General features: G+C 51.6%; 1 protein-coding gene across 1 annotated transcript in view; it reads left to right on the top strand.

The window, feature by feature from the left end:
* Window positions 1–23,679, top strand: part of PLEKHG4 (pleckstrin homology and RhoGEF domain containing G4) — a 135,014-nt gene that overhangs the window by 89,704 nt on the left and 21,631 nt on the right. The window contains exons 8-13 of the mRNA XM_084812901.1: window positions 5,324–5,440; window positions 7,642–7,740; window positions 8,975–9,123; window positions 17,498–17,636; window positions 18,165–18,287; window positions 21,543–21,740. Of these exons, the coding sequence (XP_084669027.1) occupies window positions 5,324–5,440; window positions 7,642–7,740; window positions 8,975–9,123; window positions 17,498–17,636; window positions 18,165–18,287; window positions 21,543–21,740 (825 nt within the window). The remainder of the gene's footprint in view (window positions 1–5,323; window positions 5,441–7,641; window positions 7,741–8,974; window positions 9,124–17,497; window positions 17,637–18,164; window positions 18,288–21,542; window positions 21,741–23,679) is intronic.

The raw sequence follows: 23,679 nt of genomic DNA, 5'->3' as shown, positions 1-23,679 counted from the left end.
GGGACTGAAAGGCCAGGTTTAGTCAGTCCTGTTTTTGGGAAGTGGGTCCCGCCTGGGTGGTCCTCCCTCGCAGGGAGGTTGGGGCTGGTCCTGGCGGCCGGGATCCTCCTTCCCTCCTTCCTTGACAACCATCCAGTGTGACACAACATCTCATTGGACTCCTGGCTCCTTGCAATAGTCCGGAGGGGCTACCAGATCGCGTTCGATACCCTCCGTCCTCTTGGTACCATGCTGGTGACTGCGCCATCCCTGGGCCTCCATACCAAAGTTCAGATTCTTCCTCGAGAAAGGGACAATTGAGCCTGTCCCTTAAATGCATCTTCAGGATGGGTTTTATTCAAGGCCCTTCATGGTATTGAAGGAGGAAGGAGGACTTTAACCAGTCATGGACCTTCAACAGCTGAACCTGCTCATCTCGCTCAGGAACGTCTGCATGGTTTCTCTGGCGTCTATCCTGCCTCTCCTCTCTCGAGGACATTGGTTCATCTCCGTCGACCTCAAAGATGCCAACTTTCACATCACCACAGAGGAATCATACCAACGCTACCTCTGCTTTGCCATTGGTACTGACACCTACCCATTCTGGGTGCTACCCTTCGGTCTTGCCACTGCCCTGAGGGTATTCACCAAATGCGTGGCAGTGGTCTGCTCCCACCTGTGACTGCAGATCATAGAGGGCTATCCATACATAGATGATTGACTGTTGGTGGTGGCAACAGAAGATCAACTTCTGTGATCAATAGAGGTGACCTGAAATCTCCTTCGGGAGCTTGGACTCTACATCAGTGCGGAAAAATCGCATCTTGTACCCACGCAGCAGATCCAATTCATCAGGGCTTTACTGAACTTCCAACTGTGCCACACCTTCTTAACACCAGAGTAAAGGCGCTGACATCTCTGGCATTAGAACTGTTAACGAGCAGATCTACCACGGTGCTCAAAGCCAAACGTCTCCTGGGTTTCATGGCTGCGACGACGGCTGTAGCCTACCACAATTGGTTGCATACAAGACAACTCAAAAACTGGCTCATATGCAACTTCAATACTGATCAGGATGCCTGGCAAACCAGACTCTGTCTGCCTCCGGATGTCAAAGACTCTCTCCAATGGTGGTCAGTACCGAGCACTCTAACCCAGGGCATGCCATTCTTCTAGCTCTTGCCATCCAGGGCTGTGACCACAGATACGTCACACCCCGGATGGGGAGCTCATTGTCCAGGCTTCACAGTCCGTGGATGATGGGCATCCAACAAAGCCACAGAGCTCATCAACCTTCTGGCATTCAGAGCAGTGGGCAAAGTGCTTTGTGTGTTTGAACTAGACCTGGCAGGCAGGCTGGTCCAGGTCACTTCGGACAACATGACTGTCGTCGCGTATTTGAACAAGCAGGGAGGGACCAGATCTCTCCCATTGCTCAGCTTTATGCTGCAGCTTTATGCTGCAGTGCACAGCCTGTCAAATTGGACTTGTGGCAATATATGTGGCTGGGGTCGACAATGTCCTGGCCGATCAGCTCAGCTGGACTGGACTGATCCCCCCCCCCCCGAGTGGGAGTTGGACAGATCAGTTCTGAAGAGCCTCTTCCAGCTTTGTGGGGTGCCAGAGAGCGACCTCTTTGCCACAAGGGAGAATGCCCTTTGCACGACATTCTTCAGCAGAGCAGGCCAAAGCCTGGGCTCGATGGGCATTGCCTTTATTTTTCAAACGACAGGGGTGCTGTGCTACCTGTTTCCCCCTTTCCACTGATAACCAGGTCCTGGCGAAAATTGAGGCAGATGGCACCGAGTGCATTGCTGTGACACTGTGGTGGCCACACCAGCCTGGGTTCGCCCCGCTCCTCAAAGTGCTGAAGGGTTGGGACCAACGCCTCTCATCGTGTCCATCTCTCCTCACGAGAAAGAAAGGCAGAACCTGACACTCAGACCTGACAACTCTCTGCATGCAGCATAGAGGATTGGGTGACGGATGCTACTTCAGCTCTGGCAGCGATCCAGAGGATCCTGGATGCCACCCATAAGCTGTCTACGCAGTGTTCCTACTCAAGGAAATGGACTGCTTTTTGCAGCTTTGCTCATGAACCAAATTTTCACCCATGTTGGTGCCCTTTGCACCAAATTCTCCAGTTTCTTCTATCCCTTTTTGAGAAGGGACTCAAACTGTCGTCTTTCAGAGTTTACCTCTCCGCTGTTTCTGCATTTCACCCTCCTGTTTAGGGATTTTCCATGTTCCCACATCCAACCATGAAAAGATTCCTAAAAGGGACCAGGAATCTAGCACCACCTGTCCGCCCTACGGTGCTGAGCTGGATTCTTTCTGTGGTGCTTAAGGCCCATAATTCAAAGCCTGTTGAACCACTGGTGACTGCAGACCTATGCCTCCTTTCTTGGAAGGTGGCATTTCTGGTGGCCATTACATCTGCACACCACGCCAGTGAGCTCTGTGTGCTCAGAGTGGACCAGCCTCATCTTGCCTTTCATCGAGATGAAGTGATGCTCAGACCTGACCCCGCCTTTTTAGCGAAAGTTGTGTCTGAGTTTCATTTAAATCAGGACATTGTTTTGCCTTCTTTCTTAGTTTCTCCTTCAACACCTTTGGAGGTGGCCCTGCATACGCTCGATATTTGCCATGCCCTGGCCTGGTTTAAGACGAGGACTGGATGGTTACGGCTGTCACCTCTTTGCCTGCTATGGTGGCAAGCGCAAGGGCCAGCCTCTCTCGGCTCAGCGCGTCATGTCTTGGGTTGTATGAGCCGGCTGGGCTTGAACTGTCTGCCCCAGTCTGAGCTAGGGATGGGGGAGAATTTCTCCCCGAAACTTTGGGGGGCCGAGTGCCAACGCATTCGGTCCTCCAAAGGTTGTTCGGGGAGAAATTCTCCGCCCCCCCCCCCCCCCGGGATGAGACTTACCTTTCACGAATGTCCCTCCCGGCGGCGGGTCCCGGCGGCGGTTCGGCAGGTCTTCGTCAGGGGCGGGGGCAGCAGCCAGGCTTTCGACCGGCTGCCGCTGCCGCCATTACAAGAAAAGTAAAAAAAACAACAACGCCCCTGTGATAGGCTACGTAACGATTAACGTAGCCTATCACGGCTAGATTTGCAAAGTCAACTGTGATAGGCTACGTTAATCGTCACGTAGCCTATCATGGGTGACTTTAAAAAAAAAAAACGCGTACGGCTAATGGCGGCCCCCATAGGGAGCCGCCATTCGCGTTCCTTATTTGGTCCCTGTAGTCTACGTAAAGATTTACGTAGACTACGGCGAAAATAAGGACAATGCAAATAGCGTTGCCCTTATTTTTGCCGTAGTCTACGTAAATCTTTACGTAGACTACAGGGACCAAATAAGGAACGCGAATGGTGGCTCCCTATGGGGGCCGCCATTTGCGTACGCGCTTTTTTTTTTCCCCAAAGTCACCCGTGATAGGCTACGTGACGATTAACGTAGCCTATCATGGCTGACTTTGCAGATCTAGCCATGATAGGCTATGTTAATCGTTACGTAGCCTATCACAGGGGCGTTTTTTGTTTTTGTTTTTTTCTTTTGAAGTTCGCGGCCGGGGAGACGGGGCGCTTCTCCCCGGCCTGAATTTCGGCCGGGCGAGGCGGGAAGCCTTACCCCTGGCCTGAATTTCGGCCGGGCGAGGAGGGAAGCCTCCCCCCCCCCGGCCTGAACTTCGGGGGGAGCAGCGAAGCGCCTCCCCCCCACCGCGAAGCAAGCTGCAAGACCAGGTAAGTGACTTTCGTGCATCCCTAGTCTGAGCTCACTCTACTCATGTGATAGCAACATCGGTCGCATTCAACAGGGGGGTCGCCATCCCTGAACTGCGCTGCGCCACAACCTGGCTGACACCTTCCAGCTCTGTAAAGCATTGCAGACTGGATGTCAGGGTGAGAGCTGGCTGTGCCTTTGGCTGTGCCTTCCTCTCCTCTGTATTGCAGTAGGACACCGACCCTCCTCCATGTAAGGCAGCTTGCTACTCGCCCATATGCGTAATGCACAGAGACCACGAAGGAGAAAGACATGTTGCTACCTGTAACTGCAGTTCTTCGAGTGGCCATCTGGGCATTCACACAGCCTGCCCACCATCCCCTCTTCGGTGACATACTCAAGTTCGATGTTGTGTACTGAAGGTATTCTTTTGTAAATTTATCTCAGCTACGAGGCTGCAATGTCTCAAGGAACTGAGGGAATAAGGGGGAACCTGCTGGGGCCATGCGCAGTGGGACGGTGTGGGGGGGTTCACACCAAAACTTCCTCAACTATAGAAGCTTCCCGAATTGAGGCTCCACACATGGGCAGAGCGCATATGTGTGAATGCATAGATGACCACTCGAAGAACTACAGTCACAGGTAGCGACCTATCTTTTCCAGAATCAGAAAAAAAATCAGCTACAGTCTGCCACCGATTACTGAAACGGAAACACTGCAAAATCCTGTCTGGCTTAAACAGAATGGCATTTCCAGCATTGCACATCCCTAGTGACTGCACAGATGACCACTCAAAGTACTACAGTTCCAGGCAGGCACCCTGTCTTTCCCCCCCAGCTCTCCTGGTTGCATTGAGGCACTTTAACAGGTGACCTGGTCTTTTCCACTTTGCTCCTCAGAGCCAAATCTGGAGTGAGCAAATTTCTCATTGCCCCCTGAGCTTCCTGTGATGGGTCAGTACTGGGCCTTGCCTGGTGGAAGCCAAGGAAGGGCTGCCACATGTGGCCAAGGTCACATGACTGCTTCTCTCAGAACGTGGAGCTTAGCACTTGGGCTTGGCTCAAACCCTGGGAGTGGAAGGAGAAGCAATAAATACTAATTATGTGCATGTTCCTTTAACTTTGTATCCCCAACAGAAACAGAGCTGAGATGGAACTGCACTTGTTCACTTTTTCTCTTGTTATCCTGGTCTCTTTCTCTTCTCCCCCACCTCCCCACCCCGGGTTGTCTCCTCAACTGTTGGCATTTAGATGGCAAGCTCCTTAGGACAAGGACCTGCCTCTTTTGTTTCAGTAAATTTCTTGGGTTCCAGAAAGCAGAGCTGCAAACATCTCTTCATGAAACAAAGCAGAAGTGTTGTGGCAGTCTTGGCATCGCTGTGCCATCAGTCCAGCTCAGTGTTCCTTGTCACATCTCCAGTTTGTATGTTGCAGAAGATGCTGTCCAGAAGAGAGTACACATAATCGGCAGTTCAGACAACTAGTCTGTTGTGTGAGAGCTGCAGTCATCTATCATGTGAAAAATGTGGCTGGGGTAAAGTGAGCAAGCAGGGTGAATGGACATTGCAGGCCTTCTCCTCTCCCCTGACACAAACGTTCCCTTCTCCTCCTCTTCCTCAGTGTGAAGTTCTGACCTCCATGAAGTCCCTCCACAAGCACATCGAGAGTACGCAGCTGCCCCTGGAACTGGAGGGGGCTGTTCCCTATTGCCATCAGGACTGGCTGTGCTTTCGGATGGTGAGTGAGATTTGTGTCTGACGGACGGCCTTGGAGGGGTCCAGAATCCCACAATTAAAAACGCCAGGTGCTGAGTCCAAGAAGCCCAGATTGTGTGATTGGGATTATGGCAACAGCCAGGGAAACGTATATAGGTTTTTAAAATGTCATGCTCCATCTGGTTTGGAAACTAAGAGTCTGGGAGCAGAAATGTGTTTTTTTTTTCTTTCTAATTTTGGGCCATTGACTAAGGGAGGAGTATTGGAGGGGCACAGTGTGTGGAAGTACAGAGGCGTGTGTGCGTGCGTGTGTGTGTGTGAGAGAGAGAGAGAGAGAGAGAACAGGGATGGTTTGGAGCCTGTGGTGGAAGCAGCTCCCAGCCCTTGGCAGTTCCACTTGGCACACATATTTCCATGTGCTTATGCACAACTATGAGGGTAGCGAATTGAGCTGTTTTAGAAAATGAAATCTGTACCTGGTGCTCTAAGCAACTTTGCTGTTACGAAGTATGCTTTAATTTACATGGACATGCATATCACAAACATGTAAACCGAACACATACCTGAGGGATCTTTTGGCGTTGAACTCCGGGCGCTTAGGAAAACCTGATATCCCCCAAAGTTGAGAGACTCAGAGACCACAACAAGGTCTTTGAAAGCAATTCTTTGTTTTATTAAAGAAGAATTTAAAATGAATTAAAATCACACTTCAGGGAAATTAGAACTTTACATGCATTTGGGGAATTAGAATCATATATTAACACTCAGAAGGTTAAAGACAAGCATTTAAAGTCAATAGTGAACTGGGATGCATAGGAAATCTGTGTGTGTGTGTGTGTGTGTGTTTCTATAGGAAGAGAGAGAAAGTAGGTGGGGGGAGAAGGAACTTTCAACTTGGTATTTTTGAATGGGGGAGTAACAGACTGTTTGGGGGGATTAAGAGAGTTTTAGAGCAAATGCAGGGTTTGGGGAAGAAAGTGGTTGGAGAAAGAGCTAAAGCCTAGGAGTTTTGGAGTATGATATTGGGTAGAATATTAGGAAAAGGGAGGAAAAGAGAGAAGGAGAATAAAAGATGATGCAAAGATTTACCTCTCCTTAATTGCTGACTTGTGAAGTGCTGGGAAGTTCTGTTGATTTCCTTCTCTGGGAAAGAAGGCGAGAAAGAAGGGAGGAAAGGGGGGGTTGCTCTTCTGAGCAGAAAGGATTGATGGAATCCTCTTTCCTTCTCCCCCTCACTGCCTGTTCTGTGAATTTGGGTTGCTGTTTTTATCCTTTTTCTCTCAGGATGTAGTAATCAGAATAAAACAAAACAAGTCTTTTTTCCAAGATTACTCAAGGATGTTGGAAAATGGATTTTTAGGTGTCATACACCAAGGGATGACAAGAAGACAGTGGGATTTCTCTTTCTTTCCTGATGTGAGGAAAGGATGGGAGTTGATGGGGTATCTCTGGCTTTCACAGGTCCAGGTGAGCAAGATAGCCAGGGTTTTTTTGGTGATGGTCTTAAGCAGAGGTGACAAAAGAGTCATGAAGGCATGCTTGCTTACACAATATTGGGTTTTCAGGGTCTTAAAAAACATTGAATTCTTTATTTTTAAACAGGAAAGTTATAAATTAGCATAAAATATTTTCATGATGGGAACTTCTGTAGTTGTCCTGAGGCATGATCTGAAATTTGCAAGTGTAAACTGAAGAATTAAGGCAATCAGAGCACAGCGGCTGGCTAGAAAGTTCATGCAAGACGTCTGCCTCTCCTCTTGGGTTGTGCAAGGCCTTAACGTCTACGGGACCTATTTTTCTGCCCTTCTCCAAGACCAAAAAACCCTAGTCCCCATCCAGATACAGGCCACATTGTCCCAGATCAGCAGAATTTGGGGGTACTTCGTAACATTGCACTCACCCCAGAGAGCCCCGGGGACCTGCCAGGAGCTGCCCTCTGAGCCCAGGCAAGAGCTGTTTGGCTTGGGAGTCCCAAGGGAGGTGGCTGGAGCTCCGTGACAGAGCCCCTGCTTTGCATGCACAAGGCGCCAGGTTCAGCCCCCAGCTTCTCCTGGAAGGGCTGGGAAAAGAATCCTGCAGGAAACCCTGGGGAAAGAGCCATGGCCGCTGGGCAGTGCCAATAAGACTGGGCAGGGTGGATTCTGACTTGGTCTATGGCCGCTTCCTTGGTCCCTATGCGGTGGGGTTGCTAGCCAACATTGTGCCGTCGTGCCGTCCTTGCAGCGTCTGGAGCACTTGCTGCACGGATGCCAAGGTGCCCGCGTGTTCCTCGAGGGGGCCATACAAGCGGTGGAGTCCAGCGGATGGCCAAATAAGGCTGAGGTGAGTCTGCCCCTCCCCACCTCTGAAGGCACCCGTGACATGCGGCAAAGTGTCTCCTGTTTCAAGAAGGATTGGGGTGCCTTGTGAGGACCACAGTCAGATGAGAAGGCAGGCGTGTCTCACGCGAGGCTTGTTCGGGTGTTAAGGAGACAAGAACGGAACTGGAAATGGGTCCCAGGGATTGTCCTTCACTCCTTGGAAAGCAGAGGTAGCAGACCCCATGGGTAGGAAGTTGGACTGAGAATGGGGAGGTTTGTGTTCAAGTCTCTGCTTAGCCAGGAAGCTCACTAAGTGTGTCCTTGGGCCAGTCCAACCATCTCTCAGCCTAACCTTCCTCCCAGGGTCGTTGTGAAGACAAATGGGAGTGGGGCAGGGGGGCCACCATGAGCTTCCCAGATGAAGAGCAGAATAAAAGGTAATAAATGATGGTTTGGCCAGGAACACCAGACTTGAGCACAGTCATCCAGCTCTTTCCTGCTCGATGGGGCACCAGCCTACAATCACCTGCATCCCACTACTTCTGCCTGAGTGCAGCATCGGGGTTTGCTCTTTGTTTCTGTGGGGAGCCAAGCCTCACTTTACACTGCCAGTTTGCTAGTGATCAGAATAAACTGTTAGCAAAGGTGATGCCACCTGGGTAAATAGAAACAACCGTTGCCCTCTAAAACCACTCCCAACCCTATCATGATTATTGTCAGCATGGCAAGAAACAATGGGCAGTCAAGGTTGTAAAGGACAGTTGCCCAGTGTCTGGGGAAGATGGGCCCGGTAGTCCTTGGCAGAAGTCTCTAATCTGCAGCAGAGAGGCAGAGGCAGAACTTGCCCAGGACTAGGCCCAGCTGCCTTTGCAGTGGGGTGCAGGAGAAAAGGCCCCTGGCTTTGCCATGCTTCCTCATCTTCATTCTGATGGCTGTGCAGGAATGGGGATGCTCCTTGAAAGCAGCCCGCTGGCCTCACTCCTGGCTGGCTGGTGACTGCGCAGCAGAGTGACCAGTTGCTCTCCACTGGCCATCCCCAGAGAAAGTGTCTGTGCCCGGCTAGCAGGTTTGTAATTCGTCCCAGCCAAAGAGAGGAGGCCAGCAGTGCTGGAGCAGCCAGGTTGATGTCAGGGGCTTGGGCAGAGCAGAGCAGAGGCTCTTTCTCAGACTTTTCACAACGGGAAAGCAAATGAAGCGGGAAATGTCAAACTGTGAATGCCCCGAGCTGAGACCATGTGGTTTCCTTGGCTTCCCAGGAGGCTGACACTTTGCTAAAGAGCGACAGGCAATTAATGAAGACAGTTCTTGATGATGCACGGCTGGTCAGGCTGCAGCTGGAGGGTGGGGCGCTCCTGGCCCGCCTGAGGAAGGAAGAGTCCTGTGTGACTCTGGCAGAGGACTACAGGTGAGCCTGCTGCTGGTGGGAAGCAGAGGGAGGGGGAGGCCCAGGCGAAGGAGGCGGAAAGCGCCATTGCACGTTGGGTGGCTCCGATACACAAGGGCTGCTGCGAAGCAGAACCCCGGCTCCCTGACCTGAGCCTTCCAAGGAGCTTCTGGCAATATCACCCCTAAGGGAGGTCACACTCTGACCCAAATTGAACCAAATTATGCCCATGAGTAATATTGACTCTGATTAGTTTATTCTGATTGTCCCATGTCTATTCCACCTTTCCTCTGAGGAGATCAGCATGTTATGCGTGGTGTCCCCATTCCTACTAACAATCCTGTGATGTAGCTGAGGCTGAGAGAGAATGACTTGCACAAAGTCATCCAGAGAGCTTCCAGGGCAGTTGGTCTCCCCAGCTGCTGCACGACAAGATACTGGCTCATGAGTAACATATTTTAATTATTAAAAGAAAAAGGATTGGCTTATTTGCTTAAAAGGGCTCCGTTTGCCCAGTATATATTCAGCATCTTAAAACTTGTTGTTGTTCATTCGGTCAGTCGCTTCCGACTCTTCGTGACTTCATGGACCAGCCCACGCCAGAGCTTCCTGTCAGCCATCGCCACCCCCAGCTCCCCCAAGGTTGAGTCCGTCACCTCCAAATGTCATCCATCCATCTTGCCCTTGGTCGGCCCCTCTTCCTTTTGCCTCCCACTTTCCCTAGCATCAGCATCTTCTCCAGGGTATCCTGTCTTCTCATGATGTGGCCAAAGTACTTCAGTTTTGCCTTTAATATCCTTCCCTCAAGTGAGCAGTCTGGCTTTATTTCCTGGAGTATGGACTGGTTTGATCTTCTTGCAGTCCAAGGCACTCTCAGGATTTTCCTCCAGCACCACAGTTCAAAAGCATCGATCTTCCTTCACTCAGCCTTCCTTATGGTCCAGCTCTTGCAGCCATAGGTTACTACGGGGAATACCATTGCTTTCACTATGTGGACCTTTGTTGTCAGTGTGATGTCTCTGCTCTTCACTATTTCATCAAGATTTGTCATTGCTCTCCTCCCAAGAAGTAAACGTCTTCTGATTTCCTGGCTGCAGTCAGCGTCTGCAGTAATCTTTACGCCTAGAAAGACAAAGTCTGTCACTGCCTCCACGTTTTCTCCCTCTATTTGCCACTTATCAATCAAGCTGGTTGCCATAATCTTGGTTTTTTTGAGGTTTAACTGCAACCCAGCTTTCGCACTTTCTCCTTTCACCTTCGTCATGAGGTTCCTCAGCTCCTCCTCGCTTTCAGCCATCAAAGTGGTATCATCTGCATATCTGACGGTGTTAGTTTCTTGCAGCGATTTTAACTCCAGCCTTGGCTTCATCAAGCCCAGCACGTCGCATGATGTGTTCTGCGTACAGGTTGAATAGGTAGGGTGATCGTATACAGGCCTGCCGCACTCCTTTCCCAATCTTAAACCAGTCCGTTGTTAAAACTTAAAACTAGCCACCCAAGAAAGGGAGCGGGAGGGAAAGGGAGGCGCTGCTGCGCACAGAAGCGCGCACGCGCACAAAGTGCCTCTGGCTCTGCCTGCTGTATGATCTGGTCCCACCCTGGAGCTTCATGCCTCCCCGAACTGGGAAACGCCCGGCCCTAAGAGTCATTGGAAAGGGCAGCAGCAGCAGCCACCCGCCTGCAGCACAGCAGTTGAATCATAGAATCATAGAATAGTAGGGTTGGAACGGGCCTACAAGACTGTCGAGTCCAACCCTCTGCTCAATGCAGGAATCCAAGTCAGAGCATCCCTGACAGGTGACTGTCCGGCCTCGTCTTGAATGCCTCCAGTGTGGGAGAGCCCAGCACCTCCCTGGCTCATTGGTTCCATTGTCGTCTTGCTCTAACAGTCAGGATGTTTTTCCTGATGTTCAGCCGGAATCTGGCTTCCTGTAACTTGAGCCCATTATTCCGTGTCCTGCACTCTGGGATGATTGAGAAGAGATCCTGGCCTTCCTCTCTGTGACAACCTTTCAAGTACTTTGAGAGCACTATCCTATCTCCCCTCAGTCTTCTCTTCTCAAGACTAAACATGCCCAGTTCTTTCAGTCTCTCCTCAGACTGAAACAAGCTTTGTTTCCAGACCCCTGATCATCTTTGTTGCCCTGCTCTGAACCCTCTCCAGTTGCTCTGCCTCTTGGACTCTGGAGTTTGGCTGGAGGGATGGGGAAAGGGCCTTTGCACCTCCCCCTCATCTCTGGCAAGGCAGGGTCATGCCCATTGTGCTGCCAGGCACTGCTTCACATGCACATCTAGAATTTGAGCGCAGTCCATGATTCTGTCTGATTCCTCCTTTCAGCTTAATATGCCAGAGCAGGGTGCCAGCACTGAGATATTAAACATCCTGACGGATCAAGCATGGCTGAAGTCAATAGCATGGTCTTACAGAGCAGACTGTCCAGGCCAGAGGAGGGTCATAAGGGAACGGAGTGGGTGGCCAGGAAAAGGCCATGTGGATGTTGCTTTCTGCTCTCTTCCTTGGGGGAGGAATCCTGGCTTGAATGGCTGTTTCTTGGAGATCCTTTAGGGATAACGCCCTTGGGCTTGTGCAGCACCCAAGTAAAGCTTAGCAGGGTGGATGAGAAGCAAGAAGACCTTGGGTGGATTCCAGCCAGATGGGGCACGAAGGGAATGCAAGACAAGCTGCCCTCCTACAGAATCGGAAGCTTCCTTTGTAAGCTGAACAAGATGACCTTCTTTGGCTCCCCTCCAGCTTATACACAACTCATACTGCATGATCTGCCTTTGCAAAATGTTCTTTAATCCCAGTTTTGGAAAGCCACAATTGGCTCCTCTGTGGAAACTCTACATCTGGCATGCTGACACGACCCCATTCAAGTCTGAGGCCACTCTTGCTTCTGCTGGTTCCCAAGCCCTTCCTTCATGTGTGGGTGCGCGTGTATGGAGGCTGGGGTAGTTTCAAGTGGATTCTTACCTGAACCTCCTTCTGACAGAAGACTGAGTACATTCCGGAGTTCTCCCTTCCACGATAGGCAAAAACCTCTCTTCTGCAAGCCCCTTTGGAATGCATGTCTGCACTCCTTTCAATGGGAGGTACCAGAGAAATTCCCAGTGGGTTTGTCTGATTGCCTCACAGTGTCCAGGGCTAGCAACTGTTCCAGGCTGAACACTGGCCTGGATGAAATGTTGGTCATTCAGAGGGACAGAACCTGTATTTATTTTCTGCCGCACCCAGGACTAGCAAACAACACAGTAGTCCAGGACCTGCCAAAGCCCTCCATAAAAAACTAGATGCGCAGAGAACATATTAGTCTGCGTGTGTTTCAGGCCCACGTAGAAACACATTTAACCTGGGTAGACATGCCCATTTTGGTGCACGAATTCTGTGGCTGCCATTTTCCAAGATGGCTGACTTGCGAATGAGGCTGTGCTCATGAACGAATGCATGGAGAAAGCTCATTTTGGTGGCAAATTGTAGGACGTTATAGTCAAGATGGGTAGAAGAACTGGTCACCATTACCACCTGTATGGTCTGGTAGATAGAATGCCAGACTAGGAGCAGGAGGGCACGGGTTCAAATCCCTGCTCTGCTTTGAAGCTGGCTGAATGCATTTCAGCCAGTCACCATCTCTTAGACTAACCTACCCCAGCAGAATAGTTGTGAGGATAAGAGGAGGGGGAATGTGTATACCACTCTTGGAGTTCCTTGGAGGAAGGGTGGAATGAAAATGAAGTAAAACATTTGTTTAATTACATTGAAGCAGAGACATTTCTGACGATAAATGCAAGTACATTTTTGAACTTGGGCTTGCTATTTAAATGCATTGTGACACAGCTTTTCACACTTGCATACAGTACAGCAAATCAGTGAGAACCTCTTGCATTTGCACATTCTTGTGTGGCATGTTTTGCACCCACACATGGTCACCAAAATGGGCATGTCTACCCAGGTTAAATGTATTCCTACATGGGCCTGAAACACATGCAGACTCCAATATTGTCTGTGTGTCTATTTTTTTACGGACGGCTTTGGCAGGTCCTGGACTAAAGGGACTGTTGTTCTGTTTCGTGTCCCTAGGTGGGTAATGCAGAATAGCTACACAGATGTCTTACCCACCAGACTGTCTCCTGTTGGAGGAGCATGTATACAGGGGTTGGTGTGCAGCACTTTGGGCGTCATGCCATTTATTTACTCAGGTATATTTCAAAGGTCTTGGCTCCTGGCTCCTGTTGCCCTGCTGTTGAACCGGTTTGGTGTGTTTACCTTGTCTTTCTGCCTCATGCAAAGCTGAGTTTTACAAAACAGCTACACTGAGCTCCTTGGATCTGGATTTTTTTGTATGTACTTTGTGCTGTGTTAACAGAAGCATAGCTTCCAAATCCTGGGACGTCCTAGTTCCCCTCTACTCAGCACTGCTTAGGCCTCACCTGGAGTACTGTGTCCAGTTCTGGGCACCACACTTTAAGAAGGATGCAGACGAACTGGAGAGGGTTCAGAGGAGGGCAGCAAAGGTGATGATCAGGGGACTGGAAACAAAGCCCTATGAAGAGAGACTGAAAGAACTGGGCCTGTTTAGCCTTGAGAAGAGAAGACTGAGGGGAGACAAGATAGCGCTTTTCAAGGACTTGAAAGGTTGTCCCAGAGAGGAAGGCCAGCATCTCTTCTCGATCATCCCAGAGTGCAGGACACGGAAAAATGGGCTCATTATTCAAGTTCCAGGAAGCCAGATTCCGTCTGAACATCAGGAAAAACCTCCTGACTGTTAGAGCAATACGACTTGGATTCCTGCATTGAGCAGGGGGTTGGACTCGAGGGTCTTACAGGCCCTTTCCAACCCTACTCTTCTATGATTCTATGAGATCCAGAAGGGAGATTCTCATATGCTTGACTGCAGTAAGAGGGAATTTTCTCCAACTGGCCAGCCAGCCTGCATGTTTATATTTGAGGCAGACAATCCGAGTTTAAATTGCTGCAGGCCAGTGCGACGGGAGGAGACCCATGTGCTGCTTTGCCAGGAGTCTCCTGAAGAGGCCACTGTCGCCTGCAACGTGTCTTGCACACCCTAGAAGGAAGGGGGCAAGGCTAGCAGGATGTTGATGTGTTGCGCATGGAAGCCCTCCCCGGAGCCCTCCTGCTGAGTTCCGGCATGTGCGGTGGGGAAACGCGTGTGTGCTTGCATGCAAAATATCACTTTAACGTGTTTTAGTTGTTTGATTTCTGGCGTCGAATTTGTTAAAGACATTAATATAAGTTTCCATGTTACAAAATCCTCAATATGCCTACCTTTTAAAGAATAATGAAGGAAGTATGAGACAACATTTAAAAAAGAAAAGATGTTATGAAGAAAAGGCATCTATTTTACAGTTAAGACTGCCCAAGCCTGGAAGTTGGGGGTATCTACTTACAGTAGAGAACTCTTGTCCTTGCAAAACACACCGACCATGGTGAGGGGGGACGGGGTGGGGAGGTCCCCAGCCCGTCTCAAGATGCACCACTGCCCCCAAGCAATCTGGAGAGCGTTTGGTCAGTGTTTGGCGAGCAGCGCTGAGGGGTTCTCCTCTGTGCCTACATCTGCCCAGGTCAAATGCTTTCTGCTGTGCCTGCTTCAAAGTAGCCTGCGCCTCAGGAGAAGGCCTCCAAGCAGCACTGGGGCAGTTGATTGAGCACCAACCTGGGTGCAGAGAAAACTCGCAAATGGAGCTTTCAGAGCTGGACGTTGGGCCTTCAGGCGCGCGCACATTTCATTTCTGTGCCACCCAATAGCCAAAGCTCCCTGGGCGGTTTACAAAGATCAAAACCCTAAAATATAGCATGAAAAAATGTAATATAAAACCATTAACATACAAACTTATAAAAACATTTTAAACAATCCACCATAAAAATCCTAGGACCTATTGAACCTTATCATATGCTCTCAAATGCCCGGGAGTGGAGGACAGTCTTAACCTGGCACCAGAAAGATGACAATGTTGGCATTGGCAACATTGGGTTTAGGACTTTACCTAAGTGTGCCCAAGCCTGGTAGAAGCTTCTGCTTGAAGTGCCTGTGAGGATCCAAGGCAACTGGCCAGTGTTCGTGCTGTGCCCTTGGGCTCCAGTGGCCATCCGGATGCTCCTCCCTACAGACAGTCCCTGAAGCAGGACCGTAGACCAGCCCATGTCAGGAAGAATGGGCCCAGCTGGAATGGCGAAAATCTAAGCAGAAATCGCTTAGGCGAGGACCCCTCCCTGAATGCCGGTGAGCAGAGCCCCACGTGCCCAGCCCCCATGTGCCCCAAGCATACCTTGGGGAGGCAGGGGACAGCAGGTGCCCCAGTCCCCAGCGGAGCCTCAGCTTCCTGCCAGGGATTCTGGGACGTGTGCTGGGTGCTTTTTGTGAGTTCAGCTGGAACACATGAAAAGATGAGCCCCTTTTGGGGAGAATGGCAGGGTGACTGCCCATTCCTAGTTCTAGCCCACCCTTCTCACTGACAAGCTAGCATTCTGTGTGCAGGGAACCTTTTCTGTGGGGGAGCATTCCATCAGGCAAGTTCCCATCTGCAGTGTGAAGTGCAGGCACAGCCTGACCTCTCAGAAAAGGGCAACCAAAACAAATTCCCCTATGAGGAAATGTTACAACACTTGGGACTCTTTAGCCTATGAAAAAGGCAAGTGAGGGAGGACATGATAGAAATGTATAAAATGGTGCATAGTCTGGAGGAAGCGGCTCCTTAGACGATCACGGCTGCAGTGAGCTTGCTGAGGGGGAAGGTCACCCCACCCCCTGGCCATCCCACTGAAGATCACTGCCCCTGCACTGCTAATACAAGTACGGGAACAGCCATCTCTTCCCTGGCACCCAGCCGGGTGAGCAGGGCTCCCACCCTCGCTGGAGGGCTGGGGCTTTCTCGTGGAGGCATTTCATTGGTCCACAAAGGCCCCTCTCTCTTGGTCAAGGTGACAGGAGGTACACCTCTGGGAGGCCAGATGATGTCGTGGAGATTCTGGTCCTCGAGGGAGGTTCAGACCATGCCCGGCCTGCCTGCCTGCCTGCCTGGGCTCAGCCTGGGCTGGACAGGGGGCACTGGAGTGGCTCTCGGCTCACCCTGATGGTTGTGCCAGCCCTGCCCTGCCCTGCCCTGCCCTGCCCTGCCCAGCCCAGCCCAGCCCCCACCTGCCAGCCACTGGGTTTGGCCTGGCTTCAGAGGGCGCGTCTCCTTCTAGACCGAGTCTCGGCTTGTAGCTGTACCACAGCTGCACTTTTGCTGGGATTCTTGGTCTCAGAAGCTGTGCAGAGGCAGCCAGGCCAGGGTCGGGGCACTGCCTGCCATGAGGAGTGACCATTCCAAGGGCTGCCCCGTCCCTGCCCATATCTGAGACTCTGGCTTAGGAGTTGTTTCTCACTCCACTGGGAATGCCTCATTCCTCTCTGAAATGCAGGGAGATCCACACACACACCCTATTTCAATCCCACGCACAACTAAAGCCCTCCCCCACCCACTTTAACAGGGGAAAGAGCCATCGGCTCTGAAAGGGAATCTGCAGAAAGAAGTCCTGCCAGAAACAAATTCTAGACACATGAGTCCAAAATTATCCTGGAATTGTACAAGAAGTCCGGCTCTTGCCGACGGAAGCTTCCCCCCTGCTCCGCAAAGTGATGATGACCCACAGGGAATGCTGAGCCCATGCCAGCCGTCCCCTTTTTGTTGGCAGCCTGGCTGGATCTGCACAACAGCACAATTAATGGGAGTGACATGATCGAGAAAGCGTGCAGGGGGCAGCAGAACGCGCCAGTGCTCCAGCATCCAAGGCATTTCCCGCTGCTTTGCCAGGCCCCTTCCGAGACATTGAGCCAGCATGCCCTACAGAAGGCTGACCGTTGCTCAACTGACTGTTGCTTCTGCCTCTTCTCGGCACAGCACAGGCAGCCAAGGCAGCGTTGGCCCTGGTGAAGGTGAATCCTTTTATTGGACCAGTAAAGGTCTCTGTGTAAGCTTTCCTGCCACACAGAACTCTTCATCAGGAAGACTGGGAATGTAGCAGTGGTAGTCGCATATTCTCAGTGCAGCTGCCACAGGCCAGCCGCATGCTAAATGAGCTTCAAGGAGGCACTGGCTAGGGAAGAGCTCCTCTCCCCCTCACGGGCTGCTGTGCCCAGAGGAGAGCGCTCCCGCAGTTGCTGGTCAAAGTGGGAACAAGCCCGCGTGCTCCTCCTCTCACCCTGGCCCCCTCCTTTATAGCCCCGTCATCCATTTTCTCTTGGCCTCCCCCACCCCGGTCTCCCCTCATCTCCAGCCTTTATTTTTAGTGTCATGATGAGACATGGAGATCCTCACCAAGGGGACTGAGAGACACTGGAGGTGGGTGTAAGAAACTGGAGTGGCAGCTGCTGACTGGCTCTGCTTTCCCTTTCAGAGATGCCCTGGAGGCAGCCAGTGCCCTCTACAACCAAGTGGACGAGGGCCTCCACCGGCTGGTCCTGGCTTCCAACAAGCGCATCCGGGGCCTGGAGCTGGTGATGGCCTTTGAGGCCTTTGAGAGATGCTTTCAGGAGGTTTGTGGCTGATGTTTTGCTAGCACTTGAGCTTATTTAAAGCCCGATCCCATGGCCAAGCACTGCCCCCTGGAGGAATCCAAGACTCTGTGGGGTGGAAAGGCATTTGGAGAAGGAGGAGGTGGGTGGGTGCCATCAGCTTTGAAACAGGTGTCGCTGGCAGCATCAGGAATTCAAGCAGTCCTGACCCACGACAGCACCTGCAGGCTCTTCAGGGGCCAAACGTGTTGTGCATCCCTGATTTAGATGTTGCCTGCACCAAAATTCTCAGGGCCGCTTCCAACCACAATGAAAGAGATTAAAAATACATACACTAAAACAGATCAACCATAAAAGTAGCACACAAGTATATGGCAGAGATAAAAGCAAGTTAGAAGCCGAAGCAGATAAAGAGGGGAAGCAATTCCCCTGCTGGGTAGCTGGTGCACCTTCTTCCCAGTCATGGCATTGACGGGCCGCGCTGGCTAGAGGCCAGCATGGCCTTGATTCATCCCTAACTGGCAACTGCTTGGCCTCCTTTTCACACAGGTCAGCAGCTGGATAGAGGATGTTGGCCAAACACGCCTCGTGGAGCTGAGCGAGGTGGACGGTGCCTTGGAGGCCCTGCTTCAAGCCCAGCAGCAGTTCCAGGACTTTGAGCTTGTTGCAAGCGTAAGTCCTGTCCCCACCTGCGTCTCTGCCACTGCATCTGTCACTCTCCATGCAAATCCACAGATGGCTGCACGCCTTCGCTCCCATACATCCTTTGTTCCAGGGCTGAGCACTAGCGATGAAAAGCCTTCGTGACCTTTGGCTCAAAGCAAGCCCTGGTTGTGCCCCAGTACATAAGTGAGCTGTGGGATCTGCACCGCAGACCTGGCGGTCTGAGGGAACAATAATTGTGCTGTATCTAAAAGAGCCCCAGTTGGGGTTGGATTCCCAGCTGGAGTTGAATTGTCCTGATTGTTCTGATATTAAGTGAACCACAGAACTCTTCTTTTTGCTTTCAGCCACGGTGTAGCCGTGGATGGTGCAGGTGCAATCTAACTGGGAGGACACGATCCCTCCCCCCTCACCCCTGGTCTGCATTGTAATGTAGTACAACACTTCGTTTGTGGTGGCAATGTAGCATCTGCAGCAACTGTAAGATCTGCTCCAATATCATGACATTTTTACCAGAGAGAAGGAGCCAGTCAACAACAGAACATTTGCAAATAGTCTTCTGTAACAGAAGTGAGAGGCTAGTTTGGGAGGGATTAAAGCGTCCAGTAGGTGGGCACACGATACCTAGAGAAATGGAATAGGTACTGAAGAAACCCCTTTTCCAGCCAGGGCAGCAAGTCTTCCTTGCACTGGCAAAGCCCAGCTTTTTGCCGCTCTGGCTCAGCCTCTGCTGACAGATTTTAGTCAAGGAAGCTTCCTTGTCTGTCGTACTGTGGAGAGCATGTGGCAGATGCATGGCCTCTTCTTCCTCTGCCATTGTGCCATTTCTCACCTCATAAACCGGCATCTGGGGGCCCCTGACTTACCCACACCCCGACATGCAGAAGGCCCACAGGGCTAATCACCATGACCCCCTCCTGAGAAGGACCACCCTCACCTGGCAAGGAACGGAAGCTAGTCCTGGGAGGGTTTTATTCAATATTTACATTCCTTTCATTGCGTAAAAATCATTTTCTACATGGATTTAGTTGTACAGTCAGGGCCAGAAATATTGGAGCAAGGATAACTGTTTGGGCAGTTGGCCTCTGTACACCACCACATTGAAGTTGAAAGGAAACACACCCAGATGGGAGAAGTCAGGACTTTCAGCTGTAATTCAAGGGGTTCGACAAAAGTGGGGCACTAATCATTCAGTAAGGACAGCCAGTAGCATACACATACACCCATCGTTGGTGGCTCATAAGTAATGGAGCAAACCAACATCATTTCAAACTTAAGGATCGCCTTTAATACCTGGATGAAAATCCTTTGCAGTCAATGACTGCCTGAAGTCTGGAAACCATGGACATGACCAAATGCTGAGTTTCCTCCCTCGAGATGCTTTGCCAGGCCTTCACTGCAGCTGCCTTCAGCTGCTGCTTGTTTGTGGGTCTTTCTGCCTTCAGTCTTGTCTTCAGTAAGTGAAAAGCGTGCTCTGTTGGGTTGCGATCAGGTGACTGACTTGGCCATTGAAGAACATCCCACTTCTTTGCCTTGAGAAACTCTGGGGTAGTTTTTGCTGTATGTTTTGGGTCATTATCCATCTCCAATACGAAGCGGCGTCCTATCAGTTTGGCAGCGTTCGGCTGAATCTGAGCACAAAGCATAGCCCTATACATGTCAGAATTCATCTTGCTGCTTTTATCAGCAGTCAGGTCATCAATAAACACCAGTGACCCGGTTTCATTGGCAGCCATGCATGCCCATGCCATAACACTGCCTCCACCATGTTTGACAAATGATGTGGTATGCTTTGGATCATGAGCTGTTCCTTTCCTTCTCCATACTTTTCTCTTCCCATCATTCTGGGACAAGTTAATCTTGGTTTCATCAGTCCAAAGAATCTTATTCCAGAACTGGGCAGGCTTTTTTAGGTGTTTGCTGGCAAAGGCTAATCTGGCCTGTCTGTTCTTGAGCGTTACCAGTGTTGTGAGGCCTCTGTATTTACATTCATAAAGCCGTCTCTTGACTGCAGATGTTGACAATGACATGCCTATCTCCGCAAGGACGACCTGGCTAGGTGTTGTGAAAGGGTTCCTCTTCACCATGAGCAGAATTCTGCGGTCATCCACTTGTCTTCCATGGTCTTCCAGGCCTTTTGCTGTTGCTGAGCTTGCCAGTTGAGTCCTTCTGTTTCAGGATGTTCCAGACTGTTGTGTTGGCCACTCCCACTGTTTTTGCAATCTCTCTGATGGGTTTATTTTGTTTCCTCAGCCTAATGATGGCCTCCTTCAGTCACATGGATACCTCTTTGGACCTCATGTTGGGAGTTCCAGTGAACAGCTACCAAATGCAAATGTAACTCTCAGAACCACCTCCAGGCCTTTTATCTGCTCGATTGGTCATGGGGTACCCAGGAAACAGGCCACACCTGGCCATGCAGCTGCTTGTCAGCCATTTGTTCCATTACTTCTGAGCCACCAACGATGGGGGTGTGTGTATGCCACTGGCTGTCCTTCCTGAATGGTTAGTGCCCCACTTTTGTCACACCCCTTGAATTACAGCTGAAAGTCCTGACTTGGCTCCCATCTGGGTGTGTTTCCTTTCAACTTCAGTGTGGTGGTGTACAGAGGCCAACTGCCAAAACAGTTATCCTTGTTCCGATATTTCTGGCCCTGACTGTATATGCTCTGATATAGGAGTGTTGAACCTCAGGCCCATGAGTCAAGTCCGGCCCCTGGGGCTCCCCACATAGTCACAGACCCCTGCCCTTGCCCCTATCCACCACCTTTTCCACGGCCACCGGTCATTTGGTGGTTCCTGGCTTTCACACCGCCCCCCTCCCGCGCTCTAAAGGTCGAAGTGCCTCTCCTAAGGCCGAGTTACTGGGCAGTAAGAGCTTTCAGCTCCAGTGCACTGCTGTTTGTGGCCTTTTGCCCCAGCAACCACTGAAATGCACCCCTGGAGACGTCCACCGGTTTTGAGGGCTTGAATTTGGCCCTTGGGCTGAAGGGATTTTGACATCCCTGCTCTAATACGTCGTCAGGTGTTGAGAATGCCTCAGCTCACCCCTCTGGATTCAGCCCACATTCCCCCAGTTTTCTGGAAGCTGGTGAGCCCCAGTCCTGGCATGCAGGTGCATTCACCAGGCTGGTCCTCACGCCCATGAAGGCTCCAGGGCCATGTTGGAATCGCCAGTGTCTAGAAATGCTAGAAGAATTTGCATGCCTGTCTCAGCGGTGTTCCCACACAATGCCATGATTGCCAGTCTGGCTTTGCTTTCAGGAATATTGCCAGAAGGGCTGGGGAGCTCTGAGGAAGATGGAAAGTCAGTGGAAGGACTTCCCCTCTACTGAGCGGCATGCAGGCTGTGGGGTCAAGCTGCAGATGTGCAGGAGCCAGCTGCAGGAGTTCTGCAACCAAGTGGAAGCCAGCAGGAGCCGAATAGACCAGGCCATCAAGCTCTTTGAATTCTTGGACCAGGTGAGCCCTGCCAAGGGAGGAGGAAGCAGCATCTTTCCTCCCAGGACAGAATGTGCCCCTCGCATGTCTTCTGCTCAGATCCCCAGGCGTGCCTGGCTGTGAACAAGCAGCCGTCAGAGGCTGCCACCCTTCCCTGGCCAAAGAGAGCCCCCTGGCTCTTGGCCTGGATGTCACAGCAGCGGCTGGGTGGAGGAGGCTTTGGGCACCAAAGAGCCCTTTGCCAAAGAGGCTCCCATTCAGTTAAGCAGGTCCTATTTGACTCTTTCTCAGCCATTTATTCTGATTTTGAGGGCTGGTTCCCAGAAGCACCCATGTCACTGACAGGGACTTGATTTCTCTTGGCTGAAATGTGAAAAAGGCCTCTGAGTGCTTTCCTTGATGTTTGATCTCCAATGGCTCCTTCACCCATACAAACCATCACTTGGCGCTGCTGTCAGCAAGGGGGAAACAGACTCCTTGGTTGGGGTATAGGGGTGGGTGGATTCCCTACCTTCCGGTCCATGGGAGAATCTGCCCCAGGGGGGAGGCAATCTGTTCCTCCCCCCTGGAATCCTCCAGTGCGGCTCCACATCAGGAGGATTCTGCAGAGCCGCACACTGGCTCCGTATCGCTGGCGATACGGTAATGGTAGCCACCATTACCATATCACGGGAAAAAACACAGATGCAAATGGCATATTGGATGCCACTTGTGGCCATAAAGCCCTGTTTAACCTAATTGCAGCTGTTTACGGCTCCATTTAGGTAAAAACAGCGCTTTACGGACGCAAGTGGCGTCCACTACGCCATTTGCGGCTGTATTCCAGCGATATGGTAATGGCAGCCGTCATTACTGCATCGCCAGCGATATGGAGCCAGCGTGCCATTCTGCCGGAAATCCTCGGGAAGCAGAGGTAAGTGAGCCATTCTGCTGCGGATTCCAGAGGCCGGATTCCCAAGAATCCTGCCTCATTTGGGTCCACAGCGGAATTCTGCGCCATCCCTATTGGGGTAGTAATAAGAACTGGGAGAATGGGAAGCTGGGAGGCTCTGGAGACTGGGGAGATGTGGCTGAAAGGCCAGGAGCAGCCCAGAGATTCTGCTGGCCTCACTGTGGCTTCCAGGCAGGCGTCCTGGTGACAAGGGAGACACACATGAGATCTGCACACGTGGCAATGCGCATCCCCACCAGCCCCAGCCGCCCCTGCATAAAGCTGGTCTTCGTGCTGTCTGTGGAGCCGCCCCGGCTTGCAAAGAGAGAAATTCTTCATCCTAGAACTTTCCAAGCTCCCACCATGAAGCATGAAGAATGCAGGCTGCACACATTACACAAATACTAAGTGTCCACATATATCCGTCCATTTTGATTTGACAACTTTGATACTCGTTAGCAGAACTGGTGGCGCTAAATCCAAAGCAGGTGAACCTGAGCTCTGACGGGCTCCTGGCGGCTGCACGTGAATCTGGCTTGGCGGGGCGCAGCCCCTCCAGGCATGTGTAAGCCAGAAGCCGGGGTGCTCGAGATCTGGTGGGCGTCCTGGAAGCAGCTCGCGGGCCCCGTCCTGTGGCTTGCGCGATGGCCGCCGTCACATCCTGAACGCAGAGGCCCTCCAGCTGCTGCTGCTGTTGTCCCCAGTGCCTGGCGCCCGCTCTGCGGCGTGACCCAAGCACCGCGGCTCGGCGATGGCTGCCCTCTCCACGGGCAGGGCCAGCGGGCCAGCTCCTCCGCAGGCAGCGCCCTCCAAGGTGCCCCTCCTGGCTGCCGATGATTCTCTCTGTGTGAGGAAGCGCTGTGAGGGGCGGTCAAAAGGCAAGTCGGGGCCTACTGGGCGAGAGCTGGATGACAGCCTCCTGTCGGGGCTGCTCTGACCTGGATTCCTGCACTGAGCAGGGGTTGGACTCGATGGCCTTGCAGGCCCCTTCCAGCCCTACTGTTCTACGATCCTATGATTTGCAGCAGA

This window comes from Heloderma suspectum, chromosome 8, assembly GCF_057233095.1.
Source record: "Heloderma suspectum isolate Gila_16-S chromosome 8, 16-S_ref, whole genome shotgun sequence".
NCBI lineage: Eukaryota > Metazoa > Chordata > Lepidosauria > Squamata > Helodermatidae > Heloderma > Heloderma suspectum.
The sequence above is the reverse complement of the archived record's forward strand: the minus strand, read 5'-3'. Positions and strand labels throughout refer to the sequence as shown.